General features: G+C 42.2%; 2 protein-coding genes across 13 annotated transcripts in view; both read right to left on the reverse strand.

Annotated features, from left to right (window-relative positions):
- Window positions 1-321: 321 nt before the first annotated feature.
- Window positions 322-6,742, reverse strand: CCNB2 (cyclin B2). Its single transcript, XM_007056390.4, has 9 exons — window positions 6,585-6,742; window positions 4,854-4,982; window positions 4,649-4,774; window positions 4,061-4,231; window positions 3,828-3,986; window positions 3,217-3,453; window positions 2,191-2,331; window positions 878-988; window positions 322-604 (listed from the first exon to the last, which is right to left on the reverse strand). The coding sequence occupies exons 1-9, from the start codon at window positions 6,606-6,608 to the stop codon at window positions 500-502; spliced, it is 1,203 nt and encodes a 400-aa protein (XP_007056452.3). The 5' UTR covers window positions 6,609-6,742; the 3' UTR covers window positions 322-499.
- Window positions 6,743-10,526: 3,784 nt separating this feature from the next.
- Window positions 10,527-26,995, reverse strand: part of RNF111 (ring finger protein 111) — a 91,907-nt gene continuing 75,438 nt past the window's right edge. For 6 of the 12 annotated variants that reach the window (XM_027818840.3, XM_043524360.1, XM_037910283.2 and 3 more), the window contains 4 exons: window positions 22,508-22,600; window positions 21,453-21,548; window positions 15,364-15,491; window positions 10,527-13,337 (listed from right to left, as the gene is read on the reverse strand). In XM_027818840.3, the coding sequence (XP_027674641.1) occupies window positions 13,220-13,337; window positions 15,364-15,491; window positions 21,453-21,548; window positions 22,508-22,600 (435 nt within the window). In that variant the 3' untranslated portion in view covers window positions 10,527-13,219. Of the gene's footprint in view, window positions 13,338-14,249; window positions 14,385-14,917; window positions 15,085-15,363; window positions 15,492-21,452; window positions 21,549-22,507; window positions 22,601-26,995 lie in introns of those variants that run through there. The other 6 variants (XM_007056389.4, XM_037910286.2, XM_027818839.3 and 3 more) reach the window with 4 other exon arrangements.

Here is a 26,995-nt window from a genome sequence, read left to right on the forward strand (position 1 = left end):
TTATCTTAATAGTACTTTGCCCAATTTGAGGCAACTGCAGATTTTAATCTTTGTCCCCCACCAAAAGCCAGGTTGGGCCAGTTTATGAGTGGAGATTACTTCTAGACACCCTCACATTTGCCAGATTCACGTCAACTATGTACTCTAGAGCTTTGTTTTAAACAGTTAAGGTTCTGATTGCTGGCCTATTATGAGGATCATCTCAAGTCTACCCAAAGTTTATGAAGTAGGTCTTTTCACATTGCTTGTGAAAGTTGAGGTCTCACATGCACCATCTACACTTAGTGTAAGTAATGCCCAGGGAAGAGTTTTTTTTTTTTAAAAAAAAGGAGCTTTATTTCTAGATATACAAGAGTATTAAAGGGCAAGTTTAAAAGTTTGCTTTCAGAGTGAATCTGAGGGGTCTGTACTAAGATTGAAAGGCTATGTACAAAAGCAGCAGTTGTGCCTCAATAGGCATGTTGACAAAGTGCATGGAGTAGGAATTGTCTACCTAGGATTATCCCAAGAGAGATGAAGCAAGGTCTTTGATTGTTTTGGAGTTCAGCTGAGGAATTGTGCTGATCCTCATGAGTTTGCTGCTTGCATACTTGTTCCTTATGGCCTGTAGGAATTAGAGAGACTGTTAATATCAAGTTTACATTGTTTTGTGCCATGCTAGAGAGAGATCAGACTACTTACTAGTAAGTGGTTAAGCCACCTACTCATTTCCACTGGAGCACTATGAAAAGGGGCCAGGAAGTTGCTGAATAGTCAAAAGAGGGAGTAAGCATACTCTTTTATAGAGTAAAACTGAAGCAATATAGACATCTGTCAAAGTAATTAGTGTATTAATATTTGAACCATAATTAGATATTTGCCCTTAATGTATACTTACAGTGTATTTTGTTAAGTTCTCATTTACTCTTACTACATTCTTGGCCATATGTTGCATAATTAGCGTAAGATTGTCTTCTGCATACCCAGTGTAGTACTGCTGCTTTACACCCTGCAATACAAGACTAGTCAGAACCCTAGAGTAGCATCTTAAAAACAGATTATGTCTGCCTGAGGCACTACAGTTTACTTCAGGTAACAACTGTAATAAGTTTGGTTTAGACTGGACATTAGAGGTGACAAGTTGAACTTGAGCTTTACCATGTGTAGCTTAGATCAGAATCATCCTTGCTATTAGGCCAGAGTAGTGGCATCCAACTTAATATATGAAATCCTTATGACCATATTTCAGGAGCGTCAGGAGGCCACAATAAATACTTTAGGGAAGAAGTGTCGTTGAATCTTGTGTGCTGAGCAGGTTCAGTGGCAGAAAAATCCTCAACAGATGCTAGCAACTACTCAGCACACTTCTAACTGCTCTGTGCAGCACAGGGGCTGGGGGAGAGGTCACCTGTAACAGCAGGGCTGATTCAAACACTTCAGTTTAAGAATTGCAGGGCACAACTCAAAACATGTTTTATTCATAATCTAGGTGCAAAGTTTTCTACTTAAAGTGCCTGAGGGCCACAGGTAGACACCTACTTTTGACTGCCTGTCTCAGTAAAACTGGTACCAAATTGTCTACTGTGGTATCTTGACACCATTTCCTAGATGTGGTCTTCCCCCACCTTGTCCAAGAACTGGTTTATGCAAAAGCTGTAAACCAAGCTAACAAGTTCGTGCAGATAGTTTAGAAGTTCAGTTGCTGTGGTTGGAATTCACCATCATGCAATCACTATTCTTTGTAATATCAGAATGCACTGCTTTCTGAAGTGGAATTTTTACACTGACCAAAATGTTATTAGGCTTAGCTATTTAGCAAGCAAGGACATTTTGATGTTGTCTTTGGAAGTGTTAAAAGGCCTATCGTCCGCAAGGGAAAATACTCAAGGCATGTTACCTAATGGTCAAGCTGGCTTTTCCTGCCATTGTTGTTCCTGATAAGTTTAGTTACTTGCTAGTATGGGCCGGTGTGCTAAGTAGCACTGTGACAAAAAAATGTTCTAGCCTTCCAACTACTGGTAGGCTTGAATATTCCAATGCTTAAGGGCAACAAGCTGGAACCTTTCCATTTATTACTACATTTCTTGGACTATTTATCCTACCAGCTATACTTTGCAGTTACTCATTATGTTGGAGTGCAGCTTACATACTTCATAAGTTTGACAACCATCTATTCTGTGGCCTTGAACAAAATCACAAAAAGCAACTCACCCATTTGCCTTGCCCCAGAACCTTTTGAGACAAACATAAGGCAGCAGCTGCTATCTCTGAAGGATGATGGTGTATCATATCATAGTCTATGAGTGTCAGCTCCATCAGGTACTTTGCTAGTGTATGTTGCTCAGCATCAGCCTGCCAGATCAACAGCTTGTTAGTTCATGAAATTTGTCACTTCATTATAAACCTGGACCACCTTGATGGTGGTACTAATCTACTTTATGTTCTTACTCCTATTTGGAAAACAGTTGTTGACCCTGTTCTCAGTCATACAAATCTTTGAAACTATGTTGTTAAGTAGGAATTTGATCTCTTCCTTCAGGAGAGAGAGGCCAAGAGACCCTTAACCTGTTCTCCCAGGTTAACAGGGCTCAAATTCAGTCTAACCCAAATCTAAACAGAATTGTCAATATTCCTCACCCCATAAAAATAGCTGAATTATATTCCCTGTAGTGTTTGCAACAAGCACTATAGCATAATACTAGCATAACAGACCTAGCAAATGAGGAGAGTCCCACCTTTTCCCTAAAGAGAAGCTAGAGTAAGACAATGAATTAGTTAAACACTTATCAAAAAGTAAGCTTAGGTATTACAGCTAATTTTCACCCAATAAGCCAGCTCAAAGAATGGAAGTCAAGTCAAATATCCTTGACTCCTTTAGTTAACACCACATTACAACCATAGTTCTAGTATCTTTTAAAAGTCAGAACAGAAGCCTCAACATGAGGCTTGTAAAATTTGAGACAACCATGTTATGAATTGCAGCAAAGGCTGATGAGTTGCTTGACTCCATGACCACAAAGTAACTTAATACTGCTCAGTCCTTTTCCTATAACAAGCATACAGCTGTATACAAGGCCCACCCACCAGAAAGTCTCCTTCAGCTCATCATGCTTTAAGTCAGGAGGTAAAAATCACACTGCCTAAATGAAGTGTTAATGGAAGTCCTGTCATTCCATGCCTCCAATACTAGTCTCTCATAAGCAGGAGGATTTTAAGATAACTAGAGGAAGTACCTACCTCACCAGCTTTTGATGCTCTCCTTAAGAAGTGAAGTGGCAGAGGGCGTCCCAAGTCAAAGTTCAGCTCCTTAAGAATCATCATTTCCATCTCTCTGATCTGAGAGCTAGAGTATGCATTGTCAGTGATGTAAACAAAATCCGCAATATCAGGAGAGAATATCTCCTCATACTTTGAGGCAAGAAGCAATGCTGTAACACCAGCCAGCTGAAGCTTCTTACGGGATACTGGGTGAATCTGTATAAGGTCACATGAGTTTAGAGAACTGTTTAATCTTCATGATGTATTACCTTTCAACATGTACAAGGTATGAGTTTCCATTCAGTGAGTCAGCACATTTTTTTCCCCTCCCCATTTAGGTTTTCAGCATGCAAGACTTCTAGATTTAGCCTTGGGATGCATCTGTGTCCCTAGAATGACTTGTGTTAGTCATAACTACCACTTCCACCTTTTAGCTCAGGTAGAAAATTATAGGTTAACAGATTTTAAGTTTGCCTGGAACATCTGTAACCCAGAAACCATAAACAGAGGACAAGAGATTTTAGAGTGTACCAATTGAATGAGTCTCATAAGCCTGTACAATGTGCTTGGATCAGGTTTCAGATACTTACTTGTAAGAAGCGGTCCATAATTGCAACACACATATACAGTGTTTCCTGCAAGAGCTGAAATCTTGAGTGGACCTGAACCAACCAATCAACTAGAATTGCACGCATACGCCCATTGATCTCCTTCCCATTGAGGTAGTGTGGACGTACTGATTGCTGCAGCTGTTAAAGAGAGACCAATATGAAAGACTGAAAGCTTAATTTCACTTGAATGTGTAGTACTTAGGCATCCATACCTCAAGCTGCCTCAGATACAGATAAATATCTTTTACATAGTCACTACAGAGTTGAGGGTTTTCCCAATCATCAGCATCAATATCCTCTATGTTGTTAAGCAGCACATCAGAGAAAGCTTGGCACAGGTCCTCTTCTTTCATGGATACATCCATGGGGGTTGGAGACAGAATCTAGTGGACAGATTATAGTCACTGAGGCCCATACATTAAGTCTCTCTCATTTAAGATTCTCCCCCCACCCCCCCCCCCAAGTTGGGAGTTTGCCTGTAATACAAACTAGGAAAGCGGCTACCAAAACCTAAGACTCTACATGCCATTTAAGATACCTACAATATTTTAGCCTATAAGGCCTTTACCCAATTATAGATATATTTCTTGATCTGACAAGTTCTTTTGCAAGTCCTAATGGGTAGTATTATGTCACATCCCAAGTTAGTTGTGACTGTAAGCTAATAGGAAGCCAGGAATATCATCATAAAATGAATCTAATCTTTTTCTGAAGTGTTAAAGCTCTGGCCTAGAAAGGGCTAGAGTGGAGGACCAAGGGTTAGGAACTGGAGAGTGACATAGGAATTTGCTATTTCCTACCTTTGGAACAGTCTCTTCTTTGAGAGTTAAATTTACTGCAGCTGGAGGTTTAGGTTGTGCAGTTACATTTGCTGGTTTAGTAGCTCCTTTTGTAGTTTTTACAGGTACTTTGAAGCTCTCTGTTTTCTACCAGAGGAAAGAACAACAGTTAACGCAGAACTAATAAGTTGCTTTTCTGACAGCTAGAGTTGAACTACAGCTTTACCTTGGCTGCATGTGTTCCTCTGGTTGTAACTCTATTTCCAATCTCTTCCAAAGCAGCCCTTTTGTTAGTCACTTGACTTTTGGCTTTGTTGTTAAGTCCTGTCATAGCATTCTCCACCCCTCTAGTAATCTGCAAGGGAAAATCGTAAACAAGGTTAAAAAAACTAAACTAAATCAACGCCAAGTAAAACTAGTTACTTTCAGATTATACTAATCTCAAAATCTCCCACCACCATGGTATCTGGGCACCCACAGTACCACTATACCATGTTTTGTTTCACAGCACATAATTGTGCTCAGCAGGATGAGGAGGTGAATAAAGGAGGATTAGATGCATTATGGAGAGTGCAATTAAAAATTGACTACATTTAGAGACATTACAGATGAAGTCACCCAAATCTTGTTCTTCCTGACTGGAAACCATGCTCTTTATTTAGCATCAGTTTTAGAATGCTCACCTGTGGCTTAGCTATTTAGTGTGTCCACCCAATTGTAACTAAAGATGAATTTCCATGGAGATGATCCAGTGACCAAACTGGTTTCTCTTAGGTCATCACCTAGAGAGGGAATTACTGCCTTATGCATTTTACACTGCATGGTAAAAGACTGTTGCCTTTCAGAGTTATTTCGGCACACACTGTACTTCAAAGGACTGAAGCACTCCCCTACTCAGTTTTAGATAGCGCATCCAAGCCCTTAAAAGCCATACTGAAACCCAGCCCTCTTTGTTACTGTGAAGTTAGAAATCTTTCATAAGGACTAAAGCTTTCAACAAGGTAAAAAAGCATTACCTCAAAAAGTTTAACATCTACATATGCACAAGTCTCTAAGAAAGCTTACTTTACTGTAAGTTAAATTTTTGCTATCCCTTTTGTCTGAACAGTTTGCCTGCATTTGGGACTTCGCAACATTGTTTCCATCAGAAAAGAGGAGTCCAACAGAGGTAGCTGTATTCTAATCCGAGTGATACAGAAGATCCCATATCCATGAGCACAGAACAAACAATAGGCATTTTACTTGCTGGAAAATCCCCATGCTATTTCCAGAGCAAGTGCCGTACCGAAGCAGCTCTGTGTCTGTTCCCACAGGAAAGCATGCTCATAACGGCTGCTCTCGCCATCTGTTGAGTTTCCTGCCTGACGGACACAACTGAGATCAATACCTTAGCCCTGAATGTCTAATTTGTCCCAGGGAAACCATTCAGACCCTCAGTGTTCGGCCTTATTTACACCTAAGACTAACTACATTAGTCAGTGGTGTGAAAAATTCCCACCCCAGGCAGATGCAGTTAAGCCAACCTAACCCCGGCTATAGACACCACTGACCATTGACCGACTACAGCTCCCCAAGGGGGTGTATTGACTCTGACAACGGGAAAGCCCCTTCCGCGGGGACGGCGAGTGCTGACACGCTGGCTGTGCAGCAGGCGGGCTGCACGCGTCTCAGCGGAGGTAGTACAAACCTCTAGCGTAGAGGGGACCTTAGCCCGGCTGAAGCTTCACGTGCAGCCGGGGCTACGCAGAGAACATTTAACTGCTCCGGACCCTTAGCCTGACGGCAGGGGTCTCCGCACAGGCGCTCTCCAGCGTGGGCAGGAGCAGGGCGCCAGCGCGCTCCCCGCCGCCCCAACCCCACGGCTTGCTCCGGCCGCACCGCTCTCTGCGGCCGCCTGCCCGATCCAGCGCTTCCCCGCAGCTCTGCGCCGGCGGCCCGGGCCCAGGCCCGCACTCACCGCAGCGCGCCGGACCAGCGCCATGAGGACGGTGACTCTTGACTGGAGACGGTCGGGCTGTAAGAGCGAGGAATGAAAGCAACCCCTACACCCCTTCCGCCTCTTGATGCAGCTACTACGCTATTAGCCTAGCGCGCCGCCCTCAGCTTCAAATAGCGCCCCGCCTGTGCTCCCATTGGACAGCTTCGTACGATGCTCTCCTCTGATTGGCCCAGCATTTGGGCTCCGCCCCATACGTTGCCGTGACGATGACCCTTGGCCCGGAAGGGAAAGCTGGATTCGAAGCGCTTCCGCGGGAATGGAGATCTTAACAGAAACAAAGATTCAAAGGAAGCCGGTCCAGATCTCCGCTACGACTGAGAGTTCTCGCGAGCTCGGACCTTGCGCAAAGGAGCTTGGGACACGTAGTCAGCTCGGGTGCAGGCAGCACTCGGGACGGGGCCGGTCGGTCCCTAGTGGCTGGGCCGCAAGAGCCAAGGGGGACGGGAAGGAGGCCGGCCTTGTTCCGCAAGCGGAGCGCGCGGCGCTGAGAGGCGGGGCGTTAGAGAGCGGCCCGGGGAGGCGGTGGGGGCTGGGCGCGCCAGGTGCCGCCCACGGCCTCGCGCGCGTGTAGGAGGAGTGACGCGCCTGGCCGCTCCCGCGCCCAGCCCGGGCTGAGGGCAGCCCCGTTCCGCCCTGCGCAGCGCCCCTCCTGTCTGCAGCTCGCCCGAGTGCAGCCGGTTATGCAAGAAAAAGCCCGCATTTGTAAGTTGCATTTTAAGGATAAAGAGCTCACACTCCAGTATTTGTATGAGATGAATTGAAAAATACTCTATTTTTATTATTTTTACAGTGCAAATATTTGTAATAAAAATATGAAGTGAGCACTGTACTTTGTATTCTGTGTTGTAATTGAAATTAAAAATGTATAGCAAAACATTCAAATATATTTAATAAATTTAAATTGGTATTAAGTGCAATTAATTGCAGTTGATTTTTTAATCATGATTAATTTTGAGTTAATCATGTGAGCTGTTATTACTCAATAGTCCTTATATATATATATACACACACACCCACACAACACAGTACAGTTATTTTTCATATTATATATAGGTATGTTAAAGTTCCTAATGACTTTCAAGGTCCTTTATACCTTGTGAACCAAACTCGTAGTAATATTTGCCATATCCAACAAAATACCAAGGTCTCTCTGGCATTGAGGGCCCACTAAACTTATCAGAAGCTCATCTTCCAGCATAAGCTTATAGAACGTATATTGTGTGGTTAAGATCTGTACCATTAGCATATGAAGTTGTCTCTACAAACCTTGATTTTTAAAATGGAAAAGTGGGAAAATTAGGTATTGAAACCTTAATATGAAGTGCTTCAAGGTAATGTCTTAGAACAGTTGAGCAACGTATATCCACCTACACTTTTTTTTCTTTTAATATATTCCTGTAGTTGCATAGGAGCAGTGGCTAATATTCAAGCAGAGAGGTAGTCCAAAATACAGTTCTACTGCATTGTTAATAGGCAGGACTATAATACATAAGTGCATATTTCCTTACAGTGGAGAACCCCAAAAGGCTGTTGTAGCCAGCTAAGCCTTGTAACACCTGTGATTTCTTACAGGTGAAAGTCTATTTGATATGGCTATGACTCAAAGAAAGGTTAGGTAGCATGGCTATAATATACCCGCCCATGGCGAAAGTTAAAAAGCACAGCATGAATTAGGGTTCCTCTAATTCCCCACACTCACTATAGGATCATCAAACATTTATTCCTTTTGAGAGCAGAACTGAAAAATCAGCACAGCTTTTTTCAACAAGGTGAAATCTAATGGCCATGCTACTCCAATAATGCATCCAATGAAGTGAGCTGTAGCTCATGAAAGCTTATGCTCAAATAAATTGGTTAGTCTCTAAGGTGCCACAAGTCCTCCTTTTCTTTTTGCAGATACAGACTAACACAGCTGCTACTCTGAATCCAATAATGAATGTTACTACTTCCAGCTAGCTCTCATTGTGTTCACCTGTACAAGCACTCAATACTTGTTTCTTTCAGGGTTTCTTATTTTTGAATTAAAATGTTTGTGCCCCAGCCTTTGAGCATAATGATCTGATTTTAAGTCTTCCAATCTATCCATTTGTCTTAATTTGATCTTATATATCTTACAACTCTTAAAAAAGGTCATTCTTTGCCATACCATACCAATTTGTTTTCTTTGCTTTAAGGCTCAGTTTCTTCCTGCTTTACCAGGACAGTCCCATTTTATGGGATATGCTGTAACACTTCTCCCTCTAAAAGAAAAGGAGTACTTGTGGCACCTTAGAGACAAACAAATTTATTTGAGCATAAGCTTTTGTGAGCTACAGCTCAGTGAAGTGAGCTGTAGCTCACGAAAGCTTATGCTCAAATAAATTGGTTAGTCTCTAAGGTGCCACAAGTACTCCTTTTCTTTTTGCAAATACAGACTAACACGGCTGCTACTCTGAAACTTCTCCCTCTATTATCCCACGTAATGTCATTATGTGTTCAGATGTAGCCAGTCATGCACATTTCTGACTCAGCTTTGCGTAAATGTTCCCCAGCATTTCAAAGTAAATCCTTTAGTTCTTCAGTCATTTATGTATCGGGGGGGTAGCCGTGTTAGTCTGTATCCACAAAAACAACAAGGAGTCCGGTGGCACCTTAAAGGCTAACAGATTTATTTGGGCATAAGCTTTCGTGGGTAAAAAACCTTCTTCAGATGCCTGGAATGAAAATTACAGATGCAGGCATACGAAAGCTTATGCCCAAATAAATTAGTTAGTCTTTAAGGTGCCACCGGACTCCTCCTTGTTTCAGTCACTTATGTTTATAGTCAGTCCCAGTCAGACAAGGACAGTAGTATAATGGGAGGTCTGCCTTTGAGGCTGCTCCAAGTATGGACTTTTTACTTTCCTTAATATGGAGTTCCACAGCAAATCTTTGTTATAGTACATGCATTATTATGCAGGCAACAACTCAACAGGTTTGCATGGAAATAAATACCATACAAAAATGGTGAGAAAGCAAGTTCTCATATGTTGAAGGTTTTCCCAGATTCAGTGGTACAATGCATTTGTGCTGTAAAGATTTAAAATTTTTGCCTACTTGAGGAAAAAAACTCAAGGTATCTCAGGGTAATAACAGGAGTACTTGTGGCACCTTAGAGACTGTGCTCAAATAAATTTGTTAGTCTCTAAGGTGCCATAAGTACTCCTTTTCTTTTTGCGGATACAGACCAACACGACTGCTACTCTGAAACCTGTCAGAGTAATAATAGTGAAAGGCAAAGTAAAACATCAAAGGTAAGCACCCAATACATGGTATCATCACCACTGCTTTTCACTGTTTCATGGTGTTTTGATAGTTGTTCAGTTTTCATCAGCATGAAGCACACGTACTCCCGCTTCAGAAGCTACTTTTCAATTCACTCACATTTTTTGTTGTAGAACAATCAACATGAAGGTGTTTGAAAATTCCCTTTCATATTCCAGACCCTTTTTTGTGGTTCAGTCACTTACGCTGCTATCATCACGGGAGAAAATTCAAATACCATGCAAGTATTATGGTCGCTAACAACTGGATTTACACTTTGAGAGCAAAATAAATCAAAGTGTTATCTTATGTACATAAGTAAACAAATCTAGTAGTAATTTGCATGAATTCTCTTAGTTGTAGAGAAAATGACAAATGCTGTGGGTGTAGCATTTCAAACAATCCACTATTTTAATTAAGATACTGACTTCTGTATATAACTGGAGCTTTATAAAATATTTAATCCTTTCATACTGAGGTTGTGATGTTCCCACAGACACATCCATTGTTAGGATGCAAGTAAACAGCTTATGCCAAAGAATTATTGTTCAAATGAAGAGCTTATAAACTAGAAGGCAAAATTGAAAACAACTTTTATGAAAAAACAGACTGCAGATGATCAGTCTAACATTTTATTTATTGCATACAAAAGGATTTGTTCTGACAATGGAATTTTATATGAAAAGTAATTTGATGCATACTGTTGAGACTTATCTTGAAAGTCAAAGATGCTGCAGAAAACTTAAGGCAATGCATCTAAGCAAGTAAAGCACAGTAAGTGGTGGAAATTTTCAAAAACCCATTAATTTTCCTTTCCCTAAATTATATCAGGTCACAACTTTCTGGAATAGGAGTAGGCTGCAGGTTTATTAGCCCCTGCATTAGCACATAACAGGAACTGAGATTCCTGGCACATAACTGTTAAACATCACTTTACAATATGTTATGTATACATTTAAAAGCAAGACAGTATCAGTAGCAGTTATAAAATAGGTCAACTCATGGGCCACTAAAATACCTCTAAGTACCAGACACCGAAATCTGGTGCATTTTTAAAAAAAAGTCTGTGCTTCTTTGTCCCTGGAAGGTATGCCAAAATGGACTCATTGTGCACCCTGGGTCTCAATTATTTCCGTGACTCTAAGTACCTATGATGTAACTTTAAAAGTGAGTGTCCTCCCACCTTCAACTATCAGTTGGGGTGCACCCCTGGAAAGCTACCTCCCCTCCTTTTTTCTTCATATGCACTGAAGAGTTGAAAAGGGTTCCTGTTTCGTCTTTCCAGTTAATTTTATCCACTACAGCTTCAATTTCATACCCAGCCACAGGTCCTTATAGCTACATACGCTAAGAAGCTTCAGTTTAAAACCATGACAGTTTGGAGCAGCCAAATCACGTTACCTTTCTCTCTCATCCCCCTCACCCCACGCCACCCCACCAAATTAAACACAAAAGTGATTCAAGTCTTCAAATTAAGTTTACTTTTAACAATGCAAGTAAGCTTTAAAATGTCCATTAATCACAACTGTTAGGACAAAACTTCTCCCTGCTTAATGCCTTAGTGCCAGAGGTATTAAGTCTATTGCCAGCAATGGACATTGCATTGGAAAATGCTACTCCTGACATGAAAGGATTAAAAAAAAAGGGGGGTGGGAGGGAGCTGCTTTTAACCAGACAAACAGGCATCAAATTAGATAAGGTTACACTTATAAATGGATCACAATTTGTTAGGTGTAAACAAAACATTTTGATTTGTGTTTTACTGTAAACTGTTTTACACTTAACTAATTATGAAAGACACAAGGGAAACGGAAGGTATTTATTATTCAATCCACTTACAAAGCAGGTGGCTTAATGCAAGCTTATTGACATGTTCATATATGATCCCACAGGAACATCTCTTCCAGGTTGTGACAGTAATACTGTCTTGATGTTCTTGAGCCTCTCTTCAACACATTTTAAATAAACTATACTATACTGTGTGTCAAAGTATTTTGATAAGGAACTTGTCCTGACGTGGATTAAAACTTCCTCCAAAGGAGAAATGTTAGTACGTTAATTTAATTCTATATACTATATTATGCAGCAAATCTTAACTATAGAAAATATTTTCAATCAGTGATGGACTGTTGGTAATTTATAAAGAGGGAATCTATGATCAAAGCAAAACAAGGTAATCACATAATTTGTGTCAGTTTCTACAGAGATTTACAGATTTTTAAGTTACTAGTGACAAAACAAGTGACAGGTGGATTTAGCTGACTTTATTAACTTTAAAACTAATAAAAATCCCATGAGAGATCTGGGTTCTTTAAAAGTTCTAAGAATGCATGGATCCTGCCTTAAGAACTGCAATTCTAGATTCTGATTAAATGGCTTTACAAAACCAATGTGTGCAGGTAATTTGACATACTTAGCAGAAGACTGAACAAAATTCTACATATTTGTTTCCCTAAAAATGCATTCAATCTGCAAGTATCTACAATCCAGCTAATTGAAATCAATATTTAGTGTTCATTAGAGCTGTTTCACAGCAACAAATATTAAGTTAGGGATTCAAATTTCTAGACATTGTAAGAAAATGATAAATACAATCTGAACAGCAGTCTAAATGTTTAATATTGACATTCAAATATATCTGTATTGTGCTGAAAGTTTAAAAACATAAAATTTGATCAGACAAAACTCTGGTGAGGAGCATACCAGCTGTATCAGTCAGACCGCATATAGTTTGTATTCTGTTCCCAGTATTAAGGATGGTATTTGACTCAGAACTGACATTGTAAATATACAGCAGCCATTTTTTCCTAATTAAGGAATGTCTTAATATACAATATTATTCTTTTCTAGATGATCTTTATACATTAAACTAAAATACATGATTGATTAAATTAAGAAATCCGAGGTTAGTAATGAGTGAAATCATATTCTCAAAGCTTGATACTATGTTTGGGAGGGAAGGGAACAACACACAATTCTACTTACTAAAGCAGCTAATCTTGCCTGCAAGTTTGGGGTCACAAAGCCCATAATATGTGCAAACAAATGCAATACAAGGAACCATGCAAAAATACAGTAAAATGAATTAAAAGAAAAAAATGTAAAACCTAAAAAAGCTTTATAAATACACTGAAACTCAACTGTCTACATAAACTGTAGGTCTAGCATTAGTTGTACCATATAGCAGAGATAGCACTCTAGGATCAATGCTTCCAAATCTGCGCAGGTAAGTCATGCCATCTTTGGTAGACTGCAGTACCAGGAAGGATGGAAGGGAGTGAGAAGGAGGACAAGAGTTCTGGAAAATGATGTCAACTTTCACTTGGCAGCTGAGCTTCAATGTCCACTCTGCAAATGGGGCACTTCTTGTTAGTAATCAACCATTGATCTACACACACTTGGTGGAAAAGGTGCATACATGGAAGGCGCCTGTTACCAAAAAAGAAAGAGTTAATTTTTAATACAGTATTTACAGTGTTATTAGTTTTTCTTGTTGCTGAAATCTCATTTTATATATAAAAATTGGCACCAGCCAAAAATGAAAGAACAAAGGGCTATATCTCCACTAAATTGTCAGTAAGATTAAAAATGATAGAACATTTTAATGCAGAATACTATGGGACAGATTATGCTCTGTTACAGTGATGTAACTCTGCTGTATCTTCAGTAGAGTTACTCCAGACTTGCACTAGCAAAGAAGAATGGGGCTGTGTAGAATTAACCCATGGAATCCATTGTTCAAGACAGTGAGGGAGACAGCATAGTAAGATTTTTAAAAGGAAACTAATAGCACCTGCAATTACCATATCTACCTTTTACTAGTGCTATCAGTCTTGGCTCAAGACGTGAGCTTGACTGACAACTGACCTGCCATTTGCCTCTTCACCAGTTCTATGGTACTGGACAATCAGCTCAGTGCATTAAGAGGACTTTCACCATCCACTGAACCAACAGCAAGGGCAATTGTTGGAGGTAGGATATAGGATCTGATGTGCCAATGGCCCCTAAAAGCTTTTCGTACTACTATAATTTGTTATTAAAAAAGTCAATATAGAAATTGAGAATTATTGCCGATAACTGACAGTAAGAAAGATTTCCCTTGTTTAAATGTATTTCTAAACATATCAAGTGAGTGCTTTCATTACTCCTGAGGGGATTCCGCGTGACTGCGCAACAGCAGAAAATGCGCCTCCCCCAATCCCCTCCGAATTCCTGTGCTTCCCTGCAGAAAATGGCAGGGAAGCCGCGTGGGGGGACGACCATAGGTACAGTTTTTTTTTTTAATCGGGATTGCCCCTCTCCAAACAGAGGTGAGGCATGGGGAGGGGCACACGGGGTTACCTGCCCTATCATTTCTGCAAGCACGGAACTTCCCAGCTAAAGGCGGCTTCATCTGGCTCCACTGATTGAATGCCGCCTCCTGGGTCCTAGTGCCAGTCGTGTTCCCGTTCCGTGTGCTGGGAGACTTCCTGTTTTCTGTGCAACAGTGAGTGCTGATATAAGGGAAGGGGGCGGGGGGAAGAGACAGGGAAGGGGGGAAGAAGCAGGTGGAATAGGGCACGGGGAGGGGAATGTGGGAATGAGGATGGAGAAGAAAAGGGAATAGGGGAATCGGGGGGGGGGGGGGGGGGGGAGAGATTGGAAGGATAGCATGCAACATCCCCTTAGCAGTAGCTGGGGCTCCCCCGTTAAGCAGGTTCATCAAACCCTCACTTTGACAAGCCCTATGCCCCTATACCTGGACCCCTCTGATGAGCCCCCAGACCCATATCCCCACCCCACTGATCCCCAACCAGTTGCAACTGGACCCCCACCCCATCAAGCCCTACTCACCCAGCACCTGGACCCCCACCCCATCAAGCCCCACTCACCCAGCACCAGGACCCCCCCGACACGAAGCCCCATCTCCCCACATCCAGACTCCTCTACTGAGCCCCAACCACCTTCACCTGGATCCCCAGCAGAGTCCCATTGCCCCTGCACCCCAAGCCCCCCAATAAGCCCCTCTGTATCCAGATTTTTTGTAAAGCCACCCACACCCAGATTGCCCAACACAGAAACCTCTCACCCCACACTTGGATCCTGCTGGGCTGAGCCTGCCCACCCACATCTGGTGCAGAGGGGCAGGCCCAGCCCTTGCACTGTATCAGGGTCGGGTGCAGCCTCACTGCTGTCCCTGTAACAGGGAGATAAGGGCTTTAGGGTGATCTCCCACCTCAATGCAGCCAGTGGCGTTTGCTCCCCACTGCTATGCTGGAACCACATTTACTGACAAATAAAATGTGCAGAACTTTAAAATATTGTACACGTAATTTTTAATTTTTTGGCGCAGAATCCCCTCAGGAGTATTTTATGCTGCAAAATTTAAAAGTAAACTTTTTGTTTCCTGGGTGCTATATCCAAAGGTGTTCCGGCACTAGATTTTGATTATTAGGTACTAGTAGTGTTTATTTACCTGACATCTTCACCTTCCTCTAATATAGACAAACAGATGGTACACTTTTCCTCTGTGTCTTCCTCTGTTCCTTCCTCCCCATCTTGTTTGCAGTGCAGTTTCCTCTGTGAGAACCAATCAGTTGTTACCTTATTAGTAGAGATGACATTATTGACAAACTGAGTAGAATCTCTTTTTATGCATATTCAACATTTCATTTCTAGGAAAACATCTGATTGACAAATTATATGTTACATTTTAAAAAGTAAATCTTCAACTTGCTTGCTTCTAAAGACTAGATATCAAACGTTTAAACAGTTAAAAATTAGTATAGATATAAGAGCATAAAGAATTAATAAAGACTGAAATGTTAGTTCAAAAGATATTTGGGACTATGAAGTTAAGATTTTTTTGTCTCTAAGCATATGAATATCTTCATTTCATGCATGAATAAACATTTCAAACAAAACTCATACCGATGGTTGAATTATTCTCATGTAAAGTCTGGTACCTTAAACCTTTACCTATTAAAGACCACCACCCATATTACTGACAGGGTCTTGTATATAATGTAGTCTCCAATGGCCTAAATTGCCTCATACTTGTGGATTATTTTTAAGTTTCCACATAACTACTCCAGAATCAAAGCTTTCCTTTTTAAAAGAAGTCTATTCCTTAGAGTTATGGAAGCCTTCAAAGTGCAAACAGAGTAATGGAAAAAAGTGGTTACTCACCTTTTGTAACGGTTGTTCTTCGAGATGTGCTGCTCATGCCCATTCCATTCCAGGGTGTACGTGTGCCATGTGCACGGTTGCTGGATATTTTCCTTTTGTGGTACCCGTAGGGCCAGCTCTGGCGATCCCAGAAGGCCCGTGCACCGATATATAGGGCGCCGCCAGCCCTGCGCCCTCTCAGTTCCTTCTTGCCGTCAACTCTGACAGCAGGGATGGAGCGCAGGTCATGGAATGGACATGAGCAACACATTTCAAAGAACAGCTATGAAAGGTGAGTAACCTTTCCTTCTTCTTTGAGTGATTGCTCATGTTGATTCCATTCTGGGTGACTCAAGCATAAAAACCTGAAGGTGGGTGAGGAGTTCAAGGTCAGGGGAGGGTCCCAGACAGGGCTAAGTGCTGCTGCTATCTGTCTTTGTGGGGAGGGAGAGTGGCCTGACGTGGGTCATAACTTGCGCCTCCCTTGGGCACCGGGGAGCACCCTCTCTCGACCTGGTGCCGGCAGGGCATTGTGCATTGATCTGCTCGGCTCGGAGGCCAACCTGAGTGCTGCTTCCATAAGTAGGGCTTTAAGCCTGATGTCCCTGTCCTCCTATGTCCTTGGTTTAAACCCACAACAAATCTTGTGCCATTCTTTAACGTGCACTTCCCCAAGGCACCTCAAGCAGCTGGAGTAGGGATCACTTACTGGCATAGGTTTGCCACAGTTCGGGCATGCCCCGACCCCGGAGCAACGTCCCTAAAGGGGACTATCCAGCTACTAAAAAACTAAGCATAACTAAGTAACTACTGAATATAATTGTTTACAAGAATACAGTTCGATTAAACACTAGGCAAGGGTTTTCACAAAGGAAAGGAAGGCTGTTCTGACAACTGTCACAGGCGGTAAGAAGGAACTGAGCGGGTGCAGGGCCGGCACTGCCCTATATACCAGTGCATGAGCGCGGGCCTCCAGGGGTCAACGGGTACCACTAAGGGAAAATTTCTGGCAACCATGTACACCGCACACACACACCCCAGAATGGAATTGACATGAGCAAGCACTCAAAGAAGAACAATGATGTCTGCCCAAGTCTGTAAACAATTTGTTACAACTCTTAAGATGAAATACATCTATTATTCTCCACAGTGTGAGCAATGAAGACCAATGACAATTTAAAATGTCACCATTAATTATTTCATTGCTTGATATCATTGCTGAAATGATCAGCTATGTGAGTACTCACTGTTGTTGGAGGTAGTGATAGATACTCTGAAATGGTACAGTGGGGCAGTTAGATGCTATCAAGGGTCAGTGGGATGGGGACCAAAATTGTCACCTCTCTGTCTTTGCCCAAGAGGAGGCATTAAAGAGAACATGCAGCCCCTCTATAGTAACAAAAGATCTCAACCGACTTGTGACTACCTGTCCTACCTACCTGTCCCCCTTTGCCTCAAACACCTTCCTGGATACAAAAAGTCTAAAATATCCGCTACCCAGCTGCCTAAACCTTTCCCCCACCACAACCGAGTTACTTTGTCAGTACAGAACTTTGCAGTATACTTTAAAATTTAGAAGAAGAGTAAAATTAATTGAAGATAAAAATAAAAGGAATGCTGTACTGATGAAACTGGACAGGAGATGCAGAGGGAGGAGAGAACTGGAAGAGAGGGTGCTGCATAGGTCAGGGGCTCCTGCCGAATACTTCAGGTCTAATTGATCTAAATAGAATACTGGAAGATTTAAAGAGTATGAACTTGACTACAAATCCATCTAGTTTTCTTTCAGAATTTTAGCTCATATAGCCAAGAGCTGCAATTGGACTAAAAGTCATTTCTTTTTGCGGATACAGACTAACACGGCGGCTACTCTGAAACTTGTCATTGTGCAAGGCACTGAATTTAGCCGTATGGAGTGGAAATCTGTCAACTTCATGAAAAAACTTGTGCAGATACAGACAGACATCATCTTCCTTTCCAAATGCAAACAGATGGACATCATATCAAAAGGACTGAAGGTAAAAAATCCATTACAATCTACATACCACGCAGACTATGTTGACAGATTGTGCCACACGCTCTCAAAGAAACTGCGGAACCACCTGATCAACATCCTCTACAGCAAACAGGGAAAGATTAAGAATGAGCTCTCAAAACTGGATACTCTCATAAAAAACCAACCTTCCACACAAACTTCCTCATGACTGGACTTTACAAAAACTAGACAAGCCATTTACAACACACACTTTGCTTCTCTACAAAAGAAGAAGGGACACTAAACTATCTAAACTACTACATGCCACAAGGGGCCACAACATTGGTTCCTTTAACCCACCCAGCAATATTGTTAATCTATCCAACTACACTCTTAGTCCAGCAGAAGAATCTGTCCTATCTCGGGGCCTCTCCTTTTGCCCCTCCACCCCCATGAACTTGATACAGTTCTGTGGTGACCTGGAATCCTATTTTTGACGTCTCCGACTCAAGGAATATTTCCAACACACCTCTGAACAACATACTAACCCACAGAGACCTTCCTACCAACACTACAAAAAGAAGGATTCTGGACAGACTCCTCCTGAAGGTCAAAACAACAGACTGGACTTCTACATAGAGTGCTTCTGCCGACGTGCACGGGCTGAAATTGTGGAAAAGCAGCATCACTTGCCCCATAACCTCAGCCGTGCAGAACACAATGCCATCCACAGCCTCAGAAACAACTCTGACATCATAATCAAAAAGGCTGACAAAGGAGGTGCTGTCGTCATCATGAATAGGTCGGAATATGAACAAGAGGCTGCTAGGCAGCTCTCCAACACCACTTTCTATAAGCCATTACCCTCTGATCCCACTGAGGGTTACCAAAAGAAACTACAGCATTTGCTCGAGAAACTCCCTGAAAAAGCACAAGAACAAATCCGCACAGACTCACCCCTGGAACCCCAACCAGGGGTATTCTCTCTACTACCCAAGATCCATAAACCTGGGAATCCTGGATGCCCCATCATCTCAGGCATTGGCACCCTGACAGCAGGACTGTCTGGCTACGTAGACTCCCTCCTCAGGCCCTATGCTACCAGCACTCCCAGCTATCTTCGAGACACCACTGACTTCCTGAGGAAACTACAATCCATCAGTGATCTTCCTGAAAACACCATCCTGGCGACTATGGATATAGAAGCCCTCTACACCAACATTCCACACAAAGATGGACTACAAGCCGTCAGGAACAGTATCCCCGATAATGTCACGGCAAACCTGGTGACATAACTTTGTGACTTTGTCCTCACCCATAACTATTTCACATTTGGGGACAATCTATACCTTCAAATTAGCGGCACTGCTATGGGTACCCGCATGGCCCCACAGTACGCCAACATTTTTATGGCTGACTTAGAACAACGCTTCCTCAGCTCTCGTCTCCTAATGCCCCTACTCTACTTGTGCTACACTGATGACATCTTCATCATCTGGACCCATGGAAAAGAAGCCCTTGAGGAATTCCACCATGATTTCAATAATTTCCATCCCACCATCAACCTCAGCCTGGACCAGTCCACATAAGAGATCCACTTCCTGGACACTACGGTGTTAATAAGCTATGGTCACATAAACACCACCCTATACCGGAAGCCTACTGACCGCTATGTCTACCGACATGCCTCCAGCTTTCATCCAGACCACACCACATGATCCATTGTCTACAGCTAAGCCCTACGATACAACCGCATTTGCTCCAACCCCTCAGACAGAGACAAACACCTACAAGATCTCTATCAAGCGTTCTTACAACTATAGTACCCACCTGCTGAAGTGAAGAAACAGATTGACAGAGCCAGAAGAGTACCCAGAAGTCACCTACTACAGGACAGGTCCAACAAAGAAAATAACAGAATGCCACTAGCCATCACCTTCAGCTCAACTAAAACCTCTCCAACGCATCATCAAGGATCTACAACCTATCCTGAAGGACGACCCATCACTCTCACAGATCTTGGGAGACAGGCCAGTCCTTGCTTACAGACAGCCCCCGAACCTGAAGCAAATACTCGTCAGCAACCACATACCACACAACAGAACCACTAACCCACAAACCTATCTTTGCAACAAAGCTTGTTGCCAACTGTGTCCACATATCTATTCAGGGGACACCATCATAGGGCCTAATCACATCAGCCACCCTATCAGAGGCTCGTTCACCTGCACATCTACCAATGTGATATATGCCATCATGTGCCAGCAATGCCCCTCTGCCATGTACGTTGGCCAAACTGGACAGCCTCTACTTAAAAGAATCAATGGACACAAATCAGATGTCAAGAATTATAGCATTCAAAAACCAGTCGGAGAACACTTCAATCTCTTTGGTCACTCGACTACAGACCTAAAAGTGGCAATTCTTCAACAAAAAACCTTCAAAAACAGACTCCAAGGAGAGAGTGCTGAATTGGAATTAATTTGCAAACTGGATACAATTAACTTAGGCTTGAATAAAGACTGGGAGTGGATGGGTCATTACACAAAGTAATACTATTTCCCCATGTTTATTCCTCTCCCCGGCCCGCTGTTCCTCAGACGTTCTTGTCAACTGCTGGAAATGGCCCACCTTGATTATCACTACAAAAGGTTCCCCCCGCCCCACCCTTGCTGGTAATAGCTCACCTTGAGTGATCACTCTCGTTACAGTGTGTATGATAACACCCATTGTTTCATGTTCTCTGTGTATATAAATCTCCCCACTATATTTTCCACTGAATGCATCCGATGAAGTGAGCTGTAGCTCACGAAAGCTTATGCTCAAATAAATCTGTTAGTCTCTAAGGTGCCACAAGTCCTCCTTTTCTCTAAACCTATGGGCTTTCTTCCTTTACATTTGTGTTATAGTGTTCCACATAGCACAGCAGGGCACTGTTTCTTAATTTCCTACATATCTACAATAATATTTGGGTCATTCCTTGCTCTAAATGCAAACAAATAACTTTTGCCCAGATGTATGGACATGTTTATAAGTTGCCTTTTCATTAACTGGACTAACTTTTTTCTTTTAAAAAAAAATAAAAAAAAATGAAGCTTCGCCCGTATCTTTAGGGGTTTTTTTTTTTTTGTATTCTGAGGAATTTGGAATTAATCTTAAAACAAGAAAGAAAAATTAAATTCAATTAAATTGTACTTGCTCCTCATTCAGACATTAACCAAAAACTGGGATGGAGAAAAGTCCATAACGAAGGTAAAAAGTCTGGGTGTCATTCTCAAAATAGCAGCAACTTTGAGATAAAATTTTCTTACAAAACTTTAGGTTAGGAGCATATAGAAGACAAGTGCCCTTTAGTAACACTGCGAGCAGTAATATTTAGTATATCTGCAAAAGTAAATATACAAATGTAGAAAAATCCTCACCTTTTTGTATTTGTGTGGATACGTGCACCTTTCAATAGTTCCCTGGGAGGCTCCACGATTAACATTGCCTAATCGCTCTTCCAAGTGAATCAACTCCTGAAGTCAAGGGATAACCATGGTAAGAACTATGACATATATCAGTAGCTAAATAGTTGTTCGTTTTATTCTATCCACAGAATGATATACCAGACAACACCATTAGTTCTCCCACTTATTCACTCTCAGACAATTTACCTGAGAGTGGCAGGATTACAATTAAATCTATGATGTGCAGGAAAAGTTGGGGCTTTCTGAATAAAGATACACAGCACTTTTTGTCGCTTTAAGAGATAGGAAAATATTGTTTTATGCCTAAAAACTGGCAACTGTTTTTATAATCTAGAAATGACTGGTTGGTATGTTCATAAATACTCGTGTGTCTAGTGAGGAAAATATAATTAAAATGCTATTCAAATATATTTGCTTTCTAACAGTCATTAAGGCTTGAAAGAGACAACAGATATACAGTGACTGATTTCTTATTCTCCAGCAATACAAATTTATTAGAACCATGAGCTCTCACTGAAGGTTTTTTTTTTTCCTCCCCAGTGGACTAGTTCATTAACTCTCTGCATCTGATACCATATTTACAGCTTCAGTTCCTGTACTACATGATAAATTGAGGACAGCACTGTCAAAGTTGCCAAGTTTCATTCTCATGAGGTGGATCTCAGTTGTTTAGAGGCACCAGTACCTTTCACCACTGTCTTGGAATGTATGACATCCTATTTATCGTAACAGCTAGATGTAGTGTCAGTTAATAGCCACCTAATGCTACCTTGTCCAGGAAAAAGGCACCTTTTATTGACTAACTTTTTTCAGTTACAATTCACTCACTTTTAGTATCCATTCTGCTCCTAGTCTGTGATAACAGCCAAAAGTCATTCTAAAAATTAAGGGCATTTTCTATACATTTATTTATTTTACATCCATATCCAGGGCTAATCCTGCAGCGTACCCTCCCCTCATTCCCTCAACACATTTTGGCATATATCTATGTTTATTCTATTACAAACCTCAAAATTGCCCCTGAAAGGGCCTCTGAATGATGTTCCATCCAATCCCGATGAAATGTAACGGATGTGAGGGTAGCCCGCCATGTCTGGAACCTATTCAAATAGCAGACGTAAGTTAAACCTATTCAGAACAGTTTCAGTATTTTACTGTTCATGTTGCAAAATATAAGACCCTTTTGCTTTTATTGAAGTCACTCAGACTCATCATTTATACTGCCCAACTTGAACTAGCACATACAAATCCAACTAATAAGTACTGAAACACCACAATGAGCTTCCTTATTTTAGTGCTCTCTAATATAACCAGAAGCAAGAACCCTTATGGGAGACTAGATGCTCTTCTATTATGGTTCTCTCCACCTTCTGCCTAATGTATCAAATACTTTAAACCTTGCCAATTCTCTCACAATCTCAACCTGATCTGTATAATAAACACTCAAATATTTTCGGACTTTGGTAAACCCAACACCTAAAACTGATGTATTAAATCACTATCAAACCTGCTGTAGCGTCTCAACCATTAAACTTTAGATATTACATAAGAATCAAGATAAACACTCACTCCATAACAATGGTCAATATTCTTATCTTATCCAAGCAACCTAATACATTTTTGAATACAGTTCTTAAAATTTACAAAGGCAAATCCAAGATATAACACCCAAAGTTTAGGTAAGCCTTTAAAATGCAACCCAAATAACTAAATTGTAAGCTCCTTCGAGCAGGGATTATATGAATGTTTATACAGTGCCTAGCACACTGGGAGCCAATCTCAACTAGTCTCCTTAAGTACTACTGTACTATGTATGAATAACAGTCCTGACCTTACTTTGAAAGCACATCCTTAACACTTTTTATAAAAACTGTTCTTGTCATGGCTTATCAAGAGGATAAAAATCGTTCATCTCACCTTAAAAGTGAGCAGCCAAGCTAAAATGAAAACTGAGTCAAGCCCCCAGAATGAGCAATATCTGCCTAAAGATCTTGAGGAGTAGTAAGCACAGAAATTATGTTTAACTTTATGGAGGAGAAAGCAGTATTTCCAAGAGTCAGCTAGCACCTTCCTGACTGCTGTAAGTAGTGGCTGGTAAGTCTTCAGCAAATCAGTAATGCAAGATGATACCATGGAGAATTTAAACTTTCACTTTTATGCTGAATACTTCCATGACCTTTTTGTTTTTATTAGCGGGAAGTACATTCAAGCAAGGTTTAACAAAGATTTCATTCGATCACTTCTGTTCAAACTTATAAAATATGTAATGTGACTAAGTGGAACTAATCAACGTCACCTTTAAGATAGTTTTGGCATGGACAATATGCCATGACAAATCGCTAAACCGCCTCTTTCTAGCCACAATGATTCAAAAATATTTTGTTGTATGGACTGCATAAAGAAAAGCTTTATGGATACGTAGGGCCCTACCAAATTCACAGCCATGAAAAACGTGTCACGGACCATGAAATCTGGTCCCCCCCTGTGAAAACTGCTCTTTTGTGCACTTTTACTGTGTACTATACCAATTTCAGAGGGGAGATTAGATTTTCTCAAATTGGGGGTCCTGACCCAAAAGGGAATTGCAGGGGAGTTGCAAGGTTATTTTAGAAGGAATCGTGGTATTGCCACCCTTACTTCTGAGCTGCTTTCAGAGCTGGATGGCTGGAGAGCAGCAGCTGTTGCCTGGGCACCCAGCTTTCAAGGCAGCATCCCGCCAGGAGCAGCGCAGAACTAAGGCTGGCAATACCATTCCATGCCACCCTTACTTCTGTGCTGCTGCCTTCAGAGCTGGGCGGCCGGAGAATGGCAGCTGCTGACTGAGGGCCCTGCTTTGCAGGCAGCAGCAGAGAAGTAAGGGTGGCAACACCATACCATGCCATCCTTACTTCTGTGCTGCTGCCGCTGGTGGCAGCTCTGCCTTCAGAGCTGGGCTCCTGGCCAGCAGCCACCACACTCCAGCTGCCCAGCTCCGAAGGCAACACAAAAGTAAGGGTAGCAGTACCGCAACCCACCCTGCAGTAACACCCTCCTCCCCTTCAACCATCCCACAACTTCTTTTTGGATCAGGACCCCCACAATTACAACACAGTGATTGGATTTAAACAGCTGAAATCAGGAAATTTACTATTTTTTAAATCCTATGTCCGTGAAATTGACCAAAATGGACCATGAATTTGGTAGGGATCTATGGATAGGACTGCCAATGGTAACTTTAAATGCTTTGGCAACAGCAACAATGATTTTATTTGTACCAGTTCACTTTAAGAATATATTTTTTGTTCAAATATTTAAGTGTGCTTATCAAGTAAGGAGATAGGAGTTGTTGCCAATGTAAAAAAACACACACTCATACTTGTACATGGTATACTGGAATATTTACTATAAATTGACAGGCGTCCCAGTGCCAGGCTTCCAGGGGAGCATAGCATAGAAGGAGAGTTCTCTGTAAATATGCAACTGAACAGGAACCTCAGACTAGCAAATATTTCAAGACTAATATAAGGTAAAAAGTGCATGTCCCCATCCTCAATTCTTATTAACAAGGAGACTCAAAAGCCTAGAAGGTATGATTCTAGAGTGGATCCATCTACGGGTATGTTTACACTACGAAATTAGGTTGATTTTATAGAAGTCAATTTTTAGAAACTGATTTTATATAGTCGATTGTGTATGTCCACACTAAGCGCATTAAGTTGGCGGAGTGCGTCCTCACTACCGTGGCTAGCATTGACTTACAGACTGGTGCACTGTAAGTAGCTATCCCACAGTTCCCGCAGTCTCCGCTGCCCATTGGAATACTGGGTTAAGCTCCCAATGCCTGACGGGGCAAAAACATTGTCGCGGGTGGTTTTGGGTACATGTCGGCAGGCCTCCCTCCCTTCGTGAAAACAATGGCAGACAATCGTTTCGCGCCTTTTTTCCTGGGTTACCTGTGCAGACGCCATACCACGGCAAGAATGGAGCCCGCTCAGATCACTGTCATGCTACATCTTCTGAGTGCTGCTGGCAGACGTGATACTGCATTGCTACTAATAGCTGTCGTACGTCTCCTGGGTGCACCTGGCAGACCTCAGTGAGGTCGACCAGGGGCGCCTGGACAGACATGGCTATCTTCCTCTTAAAGCACTGAATGGGAGCCAGAGACTCTAGATCATTCTTTTCTTTAAGTTTTGACTCATGGAGATTCAGTCCTGCCTGAATATCATGCGGGCTGGAGGCTTCTGCCTCAGGCTGCTCTCCCAGCGGCTAGCACCGTGCGGTCGCACCTACCCCAGCCTACCCCTTGCTCCCATGGCTCACGAAGCCTGGACAGTAGTAAGAAGCAGTTCAACTACCGGCTGAGCAAGAGCAGAATGGTGGTTGAATGTGCCTTTGGACGTTTAAAAGCTTGCTGGCGCCGTTTGGTGACTAGGTCAGACCTCAGTGCAACCAACATTCCCATTGTTATTGCTGCTTGCTGTATGCTCCATAATGTCTGTAAGTATGAGAGTAAGGGGGAGACGTTTATGAAGGGATGGGAGGTTGAGGCAAATCGCCTGGCGTCCGATTTTGAGCAGCCAGACACCAGGGCGATTAGAAGAGCACAGCAAGGCGCGCTGCGCATCAGAGAGGCTTTGAAAACCAGTTTCATGACTGGCCAGGCTTCGGTGTGACAGCTGTGTGTGTTTCTCCTTGATGCAAACCCGCCGCCTTTGTTGATTTTAATTCCCTGTAAGCCACTCTCCCCCCTTCGAAATAAAGTAACTATTGTTTTGAAACCCATGCATTCTCTCTTTATTAATTAAAAAAAAAAAAAGATAACGGACAAGGTAGCCCAGGTGGGGTGGGGGAAGAGGAAGGACAAGGCCACATTACTTATTGTAGCCACACTAAAAATCAAATTGTTTGAATGACAACCTTCTGTTGCTTGGAGCATCCTCTGGAGTGGAGTGGCTGGGTGCCCGGAGCCTTCCCGCCCCGCATTCTTGGGCGTCTGGGTGAGGTGGCTATGGAACATAGGGAGGAGGGCAGGCGGTAAAACAATGGATGCAGCGGGGGTCTGTGCTCTTGTTGGCTTTCCTGCAGCTCCAACAGACGCTTCATCATGTCCGTTTGCTCTCCCATTAGCCTCAGCATCGCGTCCTGCCTCTGCTCTTCGCGCTCACTTAATTCTTCCCTGGCCTCTACCACTGAATGCCTCCATGCATTAAGCTGTGCCCTATCTGTGCGGGAGGACCACATGAGCTCGGAAAACATGTCATCACGAGTGCTTTTTTTCGCCTTCTAATCTGCAATAACCTCAGGGACGGAGATGATAGGGGGAGTGTAGAAACATTCTATGTTCTACGATTCTAGGGCGGGGGGACCGGATGGTCACCTGAGCTGCTGAAAGAAAAGGAGTACTTGTGGCACCTTAGAGACTAACACATTTATTTGAGCATAAGCTTTTGTGAGTTGCAGATGCATTCAGTGGAAAATACAGTGGGGAGATTTATATACATAGAGAACATGAA

The sequence above is a fragment of the Chelonia mydas genome, chromosome 10 (assembly GCF_015237465.2).
Source record: "Chelonia mydas isolate rCheMyd1 chromosome 10, rCheMyd1.pri.v2, whole genome shotgun sequence".
NCBI classification, from domain to species: Eukaryota; Metazoa; Chordata; order Testudines; family Cheloniidae; genus Chelonia; species Chelonia mydas.